This window comes from Gordionus sp. m RMFG-2023, chromosome 3, assembly GCF_954871325.1.
Source record: "Gordionus sp. m RMFG-2023 chromosome 3, tfGorSpeb1-WG-v2, whole genome shotgun sequence".
Taxonomy (NCBI): domain Eukaryota; kingdom Metazoa; phylum Nematomorpha; class Gordioida; order Chordodea; family Parachordodidae; genus Gordionus; species Gordionus sp. m RMFG-2023.
Genome location: NC_088777.1, coordinates 4,773,310 through 4,784,146, shown reverse-complemented (window position 1 = coordinate 4,784,146; position 10,837 = coordinate 4,773,310). Strand labels below are relative to the sequence as shown.

The following is a 10,837-nucleotide window of genomic DNA, read 5'->3' as shown; positions in this document are numbered from 1 at the left end:
AAGAGCACTTCGATGTAAATGCCATAATTTGTGAAATAATAATAAATAAAATAATAACATTATTTGCTAATATTTCTCACTATTTTGATGATAAGGCGGATTAACTATTATCTCGAATACTGTATATGACACTTTCAGATAAAAAGTGTTATACCGATAAAAAAAAAATAATAATTATAATTATGATCTATACCAATCGAAAAAAACTATGATTAATATATTATAAAAGAGTTTTATATCAAAAACAACAAAGAAAATATTACATTTCTGCCATCATCATGCAAAATCTCCAGCCTTAGATAATATTTATTTTTGATCTTGATTCAGCCGTTTTTAAAAATCATATAAAGGTTTTTCGATTACCTTCCTGTCACTTATCACTAGTTCACTCGTGACCACTTATTCATTTTACTTTAGAGTGCCCAATATATCATGTGAACATTTGGATGGCAGGCATCATATATGAATCCACCAACAGTGACACACTATACCAATATGGCTCGAATGTTAAGCTGCTTAAGGTTAATAATTCTGTAAAAGAGCTTCATACCATTATAAGAGACAAGTATATAAAATTATTATTATTATACCAAGAAATTTTTAGAGCTACACCTAGAAGTGATTTTGTGTTTTATGCTGATAGATTGGTAATATTGTAGAATTCTGAAATATGCTATGTTTATTTTAGATTCGCATTGTTGTTGAAGAAGGTTTAAATCATCTTCCATACTATCCTCTTACAATAACGACACCAACAGGTTTTCATTTATTAGGATTGATAGTTAATTAATTTTTTTGTAGGTTATCAATATCATGGCCTGCAATATCAAAAAGGTAGTTGTGGTGTTAGTATAATGAGAAGTGGTACAGGAATGTTTAGATAATAATGATATATATTAATTTTAAGGGGAAGCAATGGAAAAAGGTCTTAGAGATTGTTGTCAGTCAATGAGAATTGGAAAAATCTTGATACAGAAAGATGATAAAACCAATGAAGCCAGAGTTTTATTTGCTAGATTGCCTGAAGATATACAAAATAGAAAAGTGCTTCTTATGTACCCAATTATAAGTAAATTACATTATTTAGAAAAAAACTGCAGACACAATAAATTGTTATTTAACCCTGAAATTTAATTAGGTGTGGAGTTATCACCTATTAAAATTTACAACTAAACAATTTAAATGATAATCATTATAACTATAAATAAATAAATTTCTAACTTCTTTTTTCAGAATATCTTATAAAATTATATTTGTATAAAAAATGACAAAAATAATTTCATTTATTGATTTTATTAATATATAATTAGTGAGTTGTTTAGTTCAAATTGCTTTGTTGCAAGATTACATTAATTTATCTTCAAGCGATATTTGATAAAACATCTATAAATTGTTTGATATCTTTGCTAAAGTTTGTCTTTATTGCTATAAATTAAAAAAAATTGGATACTTTTACAGGACATTTTAAAATAGGCATATTTTTTAATATTTACAACATGATCCAACTGAATATCTATGAATATTTGCCAGAGTCTATTATGCTACTTTTTTGTAACAATTGTGAATATCTTAAAAATAATGATAGTGGTGATGCAGGAATAGCTATATAGCATGCCTTTAAATTTTATGTAATAAATCTAAACAACAGAAATGCTAAAATTTATTTCAGCAATAGATTAATTGGTATTTATTTCTTAGATATACCAATATGTTCTTTTTAAAATTAAATATAATCTAATAAAACGATAAAAAGAGATGTCTTTTAGTTTTAATAATTTTATAGTCTTAATTTATTTTCTTGTATGTATGTTCTTCATAATGGTTTTATGATGGTTATTATTTACTTTTAAGGCTCTTTCTTATCTCTTTAGATTTTTATAGATTTTAGATATTATGTCATTAGTTTTGGGTAAAATTGAAATTTTTAAACAATCTGATAGATTTATTATTTCAAAATATTATAATATATACATTCTTTTCAAATCATGTTATAATACATATAAGTAATAAAAAAACTTTAAAAACAAACAATTATATATATATAGAAAGATTAAAATTAATTTTTATATTTCAAAATCTGCATTATTAATCTAGTTTATCAAGGTAATTTAAAAAATGGAAGAGGGTAAGTAAGTTGATAATGGCAAAATTTCGCCAAAAAATCATTATCTTGACCTAAAAACAAAAGATTTTGTTAAATTTGATGATTTTAAAAGAGTTTTTTTCGGTTCCATGTCACTTCTGCGAAACTTTATTCGCAAGTGTATTTTAATAGCTAAACTTTTATCCCAAATATTATTCCGCTAAGACAATGTCGCGAAACACAAGTATGTCAATATTTTTAATAGCGACGCCCCATATAGGGAACCCTTTAGAGCGAATAAATTACGGAGAATCTTTTAACCGCCAAAATTATATAGCGAAAACTATTTAGCCAAACATATCTCGAAATCAATATCACCATTATATTACTTTTATTTTGAAACACTTATTTTATAAGACCATATAAATTAACTAATATTATTTATAAAAAATATATATTGAAAAAATCGATTCAAATGATAGTTTTTAATTATTTTTTTCTTTTAACCTTAATAAATTTTCTATAACGATACACATAAAAATTAGAGGTTTGCAAAGCCTGAACCGGCAAAAAATTTTGCTCAGGTTGCCCTGCTCGTCCGTTAAATTTTTTATTTAGCCCGGCCAGTTAAAATTTTACCAAGAGTCCGCACCACCAAAATTTCCCTTTTATACGAAATTTCCTTTCTCCCAATGTTAATTGAGGCTCATGTATATCCTTTACGATGGCTACCTATTTTTTTTAGTAGTTTTACAACAATTTTATGAATTATTCGTGTTTGACATAACTGTGTTCTGCATTTGTTATTGATCGTATTATAAATAACTATTGTTAATACTATATTGTTTATTGAGTTAGTATTTTGCGTCGCTTAAAAATACAATGAAATTATCGTAATTTATTTCCAAAGACTTATTGGCTTAAAATTCACAAAAAAATTATATCATTTTTAATAACGATTATAAAAAAAAATTAAACATTCGACCATTTAAAACGCATCATTCGCTTTTACAAGGCTGCGTTGCGACTCTCAATTTGTTCGCGTTAAGTCCCTACCACTGCTTCGCCATATCACAACTCCTCGACTAAATAAATGAATAATACCTTATTAGAAACATCTAATTTCATAGGCCGTCAAATTTTAAATATGATGACGTTTCCCCAAATATCCATTATGTTTCTCCACCCCCTCATTGGCCTTTGCCTACGCTTTAATCTCCTGATACGGTTACCCGCTCCGCCCACTTTCATAATTACTGTTTTCCTTCCTCATTTTTATTCGACTGTATTCTTAAATTCCAATCGTATCAATAATATTATCAGCACAGGTGCTAGGTCTAACCATGTCGATAGTCTGTCCTTGGTTTGGACTGTCTACATAATTTTTTTATGCCGAAGATAAGTTACCTCAAAGCCCCCATAATAAGAGTCGATAAATGCTGCTTTCGGTCCACAGGAGGAGGACCCGTTTGATTCGTTCCTTTTTACGAATCTCTCCCTAAAAAAATATTTAGGCAATAAAGTTCTGTAGACCATTAAACCTTTCAAGTAACATACCGCGAATTTCATTCAACTCCGTTGGTTATCAGAATTTAAAATATTTTTAGACATCGAATTCATCCATCGTCTGCACAAATGATCGGGTTTCAATTATCCCCAATTATTGTCAATAAATCACAAAATAATACTTCAAAAATTTTAGAATATTTTATTATCGTTTCGACATCATTACCATATTCGATTTTTCTTTCGATAAATATATATATAATTCCATGATACCTCAACAAGAAAGCAAATCTTTCGCCAGAATAAACGAACTTGTTTTCTCTCAAAAACGGTCAAACTCAATATTTTATCCAAAAAAATATTTTCGCAAGGCTGAAGATTTTCCTCATAGATGGCACACAAAGGTACGGGCATCTATTAGCGAAATCTCGAGGCTTAATTAGCTCATTGCGGCTTTTTGCCACTCAATCCAAACAATTTGATCATTCTTTCCAAGCCGTGATCCTTGCAACACACAAATGAATTGTGATCACCTATCATATCAGTCTTCTACTAGTTTTGCTAGCGGGCGGACAATTACGCCACTTTCCCCCCAACGGCATAGACTATCATCACAGGAATGTTCTTCATCTAAACCAAAAGTGAATGGTTCGCCATAGTAGACCTTATTAAGTTTTTTTTTACCTTTCAAGTCAATAATCGCTATCTAGTAGCACAACTACAGATTTACAGCATTATCTTTCAACATTTCTGTATTTTAACATTCTTAATTTTGTTCTTTTTTTAAAAAAAAATATATTACTTTTATATAACTTCGAATTGTAAACGTTATCAATTAATTTATATAATTTATAAATCACGTGATAAATTAAACAGCATATCTTCTATTCTTCTCTCTCTTTCATATATTAAAAAAAAGCATTCAACCTTGAATTCATAAATTTATTACACATGTATTATTTTAGCCTTCTATTCTAAAATTTAAAAAATAAATCGGCCGCAAAGAAGATTTTTTAATGTAAAAAATGACCGAAATATAATTCTAAAAACATTTTAAAACTTCTGAAAGTTTTAAAACTTTTCGAATTTGTTGTAAAACAAATTTTGGACACCGTCTTTAATGCGGCAAAATTTTCAAGCATCTCAGAATAATTGTTAAAATTTACTTTTTTATGTTAGGTGGATGGGGGGGGGGGGGGGTTCCACCTCTAAATAGCGAGCATCATAATAGCGAGGTATTAAATGAATGATAGTCTAAAAAAGGCTAACATATAATATACAAATAATTAAAATGTAAATAATTTTATAAATTATAAATATATAAATCATTTTATTATAATATTATTATTATATAATTATAATAACTACTAAGTTTTGTTCTAAAGAATGTTGATTGGTAGTAGAGGCTAATGTTAAAACATTGATTAAATGGTAAAATAATATAAAAATAATTACCTTGGTTAGCATTAGGAGTTATGGCTGCTACCAAGTTTTGAAATTCTAAAGAATGTTGGATGGTGATAATTAAATCGAGACCAATCATTAATTTGGCTCTTACACCACATCTTTTGCGACAAGTAAGGTAAACGGCCTTTTTACCACTTGTATGGGCCAAATATTCATGCCCTTGGTAGCATATAAAGTCCTTTTTCTTCTGTGTTTGCTGAAAACAAAAATAATAAATATATAAAATGGTTTATTACTTCTATTTCAAGTTGTTTATATTTAAGATAATTTTTAAGGTTATCAGCTACAGTTGGAATCATATCAATAATATGGCGGCCATTTTTGTGAACATTATTGTGAATATTCACATTTTTCGCTATATTGATGCTCGCTATTTAGGTCTCTTACCGTTTTAACATTAGCCTCTACTACCAATCAACATTCTTTAGAACAAAACTTAGTAGTTTCCATAGCTCCTGATCCTAACCAAGGTAATTATTTTTATATTATTTTACCATTAAATCAAATGTTTTAACATTAGCCTTTACTTCTTTGTTTGCTGAAAACAAAAATAATAAATATATAAAATGGTTTATTACTTTTATTTCAAGTTGATATAAGATAATTTTTAAGGTTATCAGCTACAGTTGGAATCATATCAAAAATATGGCGGACATTTTTGTGAAAATTATTGTGAATATTCACATTTTTCGCTATATTGATGCTCGCTATTTAGGTCTTACCATTGGGGTTAAAATATGAACCCGAATGATCATCTGTTTACTAAATATCGAGGCATAGGTAATTATTATTTTGGCTAAAATCTTGATTTGGCATTTTTTTTAAATCCATCATCGATGCCTTTAAAATTAATTTTGAAGAATAAAAAAAAATACTGGAAACTGGGCCTAATCGGCGCAATTTATGTTAAAATTATCATAGCCCTGAAAATCACGATCACACTTAGACACTGTTATGTTTTTTTAAAAATATTTTATAATAAGGTTTAGTAAAAAGTGATTTTTTTTTTAATCTAGTAGCCCCAAACCCGTGGTTAGTTGGATCATCGATGGGGTTAGTCGAATCAAGTGGTTTATTAGGCTTCCTAATGAGACAGACAAAAAAAAATTATCTTATAGATTTTTATATGTTTTATTTATATAATATTCTATTTACAATATTTTTTTTTGGCAGAGAACCCGTTCGCCCAACCTTTTATATACTTTGCATTTAAAGCGTTATAATGCAAACATCTTTTTTTAAATATTTTGACAATGTGTTTTTTTTTGCTGTTTAATAGAAGCTGCTTCATAGCTAGCTATATTTCTTAAAATATCTTTTTAACAGATAAACCATAGAGAGTTTTACTTCCTGAAATTAAGATATTAACCATTCAGTGGCGTAGCTACGGGGGTGGTTTTCGGGTTTGGACCCCTCCCAGAGCAAATTTTTTTTTAGATTATACGTTCAAAAGACTTAAAAGTGACTTTATATCAAATAAATACCATTAATATTTATATTTTTCTGGTTTTGATGTTTGTGGAAGGATATTATATTACTATTGAAATTATTCTGGGTAGTATTATTATAAAGAATAACATATTATTCCTGCATTTAAAAATATATTTATTATATATTGTCGAAGATGTGGTTATGATTAATTTTTATATGTATGGACCCCCTCTAAGAAAAATTCCTAGCTACGTTACTGTAACCATTTTATTTTCCTCCTCGTCAAATATTTTTTGTTTATTATCCTGACCTATCTTGGGCATAGTGCCAGCCATTTTATATTTTTTTTATAATGTTATTAAAAAAATTTTAAATAATAAATTCACTCAAAATTTATCTAATTCTTATATTTAAATATAACAACATTAATTGGACCTTATTATCAGGCCAAAATAAATATCCTGATAACTAAAATGTTCATATCTATTTAAAATGTAATTATTTGAATCATATATTGTCAATTACAAGGATATACACGAAAAACTTTGTTTGCTAAATATAATTCATTTTAAATAATTGATCTTATTATCAGGCTAATATTTATATATGATAAATAAAATGTAATATAATTATAATTTGAATTTAATCAAATAATATGTCAATCACAATAATATATATATGAAGATTTTAGTTCGCATTTATTTAGGCCTTGATATTATATTAAAATTGAAATGTATTATGAAAAATTTACATAGATTAAATTTATATAATAATTATCATTTTATATATTAAATTTACAAAATATTATATTTTAACTTGTAATAGATAGATGTTACTTTTCTTGATGATACATCATTTTCATACAATTTTATTGCTTCTTCATAATCCTTTATGGTGAAAAAATTTTCTATTTGGAATTTTTTAATTATTTGAGGTACCATAATAATATTATAAATATTGATTGATCGAGCCCACAAACCACTATTCTACTAACCCCATTGGTGGTAGTATTACTAATATGATCTTAACATAAATTTAATATGCCTTACATATCAATCTGAAACTTTCCTAAATATTAAAATAGTAACTTTCATATATTGTCCGTTTTGTCATGTTTAAACTTTCAATTTTTTTTACATACAACATTAAAAACGTAGAATGGAAATGTTGTAATTTTCACGCCAAAAAACATGTCATATAATAAAAATTTTAAACAGCTAAATTATATAAATTATTTTCTTTTCCAAATATGGATAGGATATCTTAGAATTTCTATAAACAAAATTTTTACTTTATAATCGTTACTGGTGTTTTAAAATAAAATCTGCTGAACCGAAAAACCCTGATCTCCCCTACACCTAATCTTTCGTAAAAGTTAGTTGATTTAAAAAAATAAATATAAATATTCTTTTATGAATCAATATAAATATCGGATATCGGATCGGGTTTTAATAAATAATATCTGAAAATATCGGATCGGTAAAAATAATTTGTAGATAGGTACAACCTTAATTGACAAAATAAAATACCCCACCTTTGCCCAGAAGTGTTAGCGTTGAGCAATTATTTATTAAAACAAAGCTCATACTTTCTGATGGCCACTCTAGACATCGGGATAATAATATAAAGATGACATTATTAAAATATAACAAAAAATTTATATTTCGTTACATTTTTTTATATCTGTAACAATTATTAATGTTTTTTTTATGAAAGTAGCTAAATACGTTGCTTTTCTAAAAAAAATAGCTGTTTTGCCAAGTATCTCACTTCTTTCAAGAATAACGTGTAACAATACCAATATTTACCATATGCAATTCAGGTTTACTAAGGTTAAGTTTTTCAGGGTTAAATTTTAGAAAAGTATTATCATAATACCTCTAAAATATATGTTCAATCTTAATAGTTTATTATATTATAGTTTTTATGATTGGAATATTATCACAGCTTAAATTATACAACTTTATTCGATTCAATGATAAAGCGCTGAGTTTAATATTAAGAAAAAAATTGATTTTTTAAAATAAAATATCGAACTAAACAATATACTGTTTATTTTATAAATGAGCAAAATTTGTCTTTATAAGTAGTGCATTGTTAAAAGGCTCGTTTTGAGCCGTTTTATATTGAAATCAATGATCTATTGGATAATTGAATTTGACTGATTCTGTTTTTATAATAAAGTTTTTGTTCAATATAAAGAAATATCCTCTCTTCATTTAGGGATTTGTTGGGGCCCAAGGTTATTTGCATATAATTTTTACATTAAGAATACGAATATATCATATTCATTGATATTTTTTTCCCCCACTATTTTATTTTAAATTCATCATCTCCCCCCCCCTTCTCTCTCACCTAAACGGTAATCTTGAACTTGTTATTTCCGATTTTTTTTAAAAAAATTATCCAATCATTTTTTTTAATATCTTATTTTAATTTAAAACATAAACATTTACATATACACTATTGAATTAAAAATATATTTTAAAAATTAAATATAAAAAAAATATGTGTATAATTTGACGAAGAAAAAGGAAATTTTTATTAAATGTTTGGAATTTGCTATCCGCGTAAAGTTGGTATGTTGGTCATCCAACAAAATAATTCGACATTTTTAAATTAATTTTCGTTTTTAAAGTAATGAGACAAAATTTTACTTTTTTTTAAATTTGCATTTAGATAAAAAAAACGATATAATTTGATTCGATTTGAAAATTAAATTTTATAAAAATTTTCCAAGAATGGGGGAAAAATGGATTATATTAAAAATTTTAAAAAATGAATTATAGAACGTGAAAATAAAATTTAAAAAGATTATATAAAGTTTAACAAGGAGAATAGATTAAATATTTACGAATAATTCGATCAAATAAATATATTGACAAATAATAGATTTTCTTTATTCGGTTCGAATAATTTTGTTATTAATAATCATGAATTACGGATCAAATCAAATTTAGGTATGCATCTTAGATATTAAGCAATTTTAAATTTGCTTCGCTAATTTGTATTTTCCTCGTGTAAAATTATTACGAGGGTTTTGTCACTGATAATTATATTATTATTTTAAATATTTTTTTAAGGCAGTGGAAGCAAAGTAATTCAAGCTATACAGACACTCAAAGAAAATAATGTGGTTGAAAATAATATAATCGTTTTGAATTTATTTTGCACACCTACTAGTTAAGTTAACTCCCATTATTTTTGATATATATGATATATAATAATGAATAAACATTTTTTTATTTTACTATAATAATTCCTCAAAAGTAACACATTCTATTTAATACAAAAATGTAAAAATTAACAGGCTTAAAGATGATAGCACAAGAATTTCCTGGTTTATTACTTCTCACATCTGAAATACACCCAGTAGCTCCTACACACTTTGGCAAAAAGTATTATGGAACTGACTGAAATATCATTCAAACCTAATTTAAAAGATGCAAAATATAAATATATTAACGCCCATATGTATGCAGGAAATTTTTAAACATTTGTAATATAATACGAATTTGGCATCCGTTTTCATTCCACTATACGATTATAACAAAAATTGCAATATTTACAAAATTTTATACAAATTTATTTTTTATTTATAAAAAATATTATAAATCGGGACTTGTTAAAGAGTCTATATCACGCGAGAATTAAAGAATAAATTATTATTGAATTTTTTCTAAAGTTTATAAAATAGGGAAACACTTTTCAAAAAAAAAATTTATTAATAGATGTGAATGTGATATTTTTTTAAAATGCCACTGGAGAATCTACTAAACTAATTGCCATGAGCCTATCAAAATTTACATTAAATAGCTAAAAATTTTCTAACGATACTAAACGTTGTCAGTAAAGCTTTCGCTGGACCTAAACACTTTCAACTGGTGCCGAGGGTGGGAAACTCATATTTTATTTAAAAATAGAAAATTTATTAAAAATATTTAAAGATGCATCCTTAAAAAAAAAATCTTATTTAGATTAGTGTTGTTAAAAAAGTCCGATTAAAATTTTAGTAAAAATAATGTGTAAGCCTCAAGATCTGGCAAGTAGAAGTCCAAACTTTTCTGTCATCTATGAACAAAATTGCCAGGCTTACACAATATTTTATTTTAGGGCTGTGCCGATCCACATATTTTTCACCGATCCGATCCGATATTGCTTCAAAACCGATACGATATTTTTACTGATTTTTAATCACCTTCGTTTGAACCAAATGTAATTAAGAAATCAATATTTTTTATGCAAAAAATCGAATTATGAATTTAATTTAATTTTTTTATTTTTACAAATAAGACTATAATAAAAAATATATATATTTAATAATATATCCATTTTATGTTGGAATTATAA

The 10,837-nt window shown here is 26.2% G+C and overlaps 1 protein-coding gene across 1 annotated transcript; it reads left to right on the top strand.

The window, feature by feature from the left end:
• The first annotated feature begins 352 nt into the window (after positions 1–352).
• LOC135927707 (uracil phosphoribosyltransferase homolog) lies at positions 353–10,165 on the top strand. The gene is made up of 7 exons (XM_065463877.1): positions 353–565; positions 605–647; positions 689–758; positions 802–864; positions 908–1,069; positions 9,571–9,669; positions 9,798–10,165. Exons 1-7 carry the CDS (start codon positions 447–449, stop codon positions 9,902–9,904), a joined length of 663 nt encoding a protein of 220 aa, XP_065319949.1. The 5' UTR covers positions 353–446; the 3' UTR covers positions 9,905–10,165.
• The last annotated feature ends 672 nt before the right edge of the window (positions 10,166–10,837 follow it).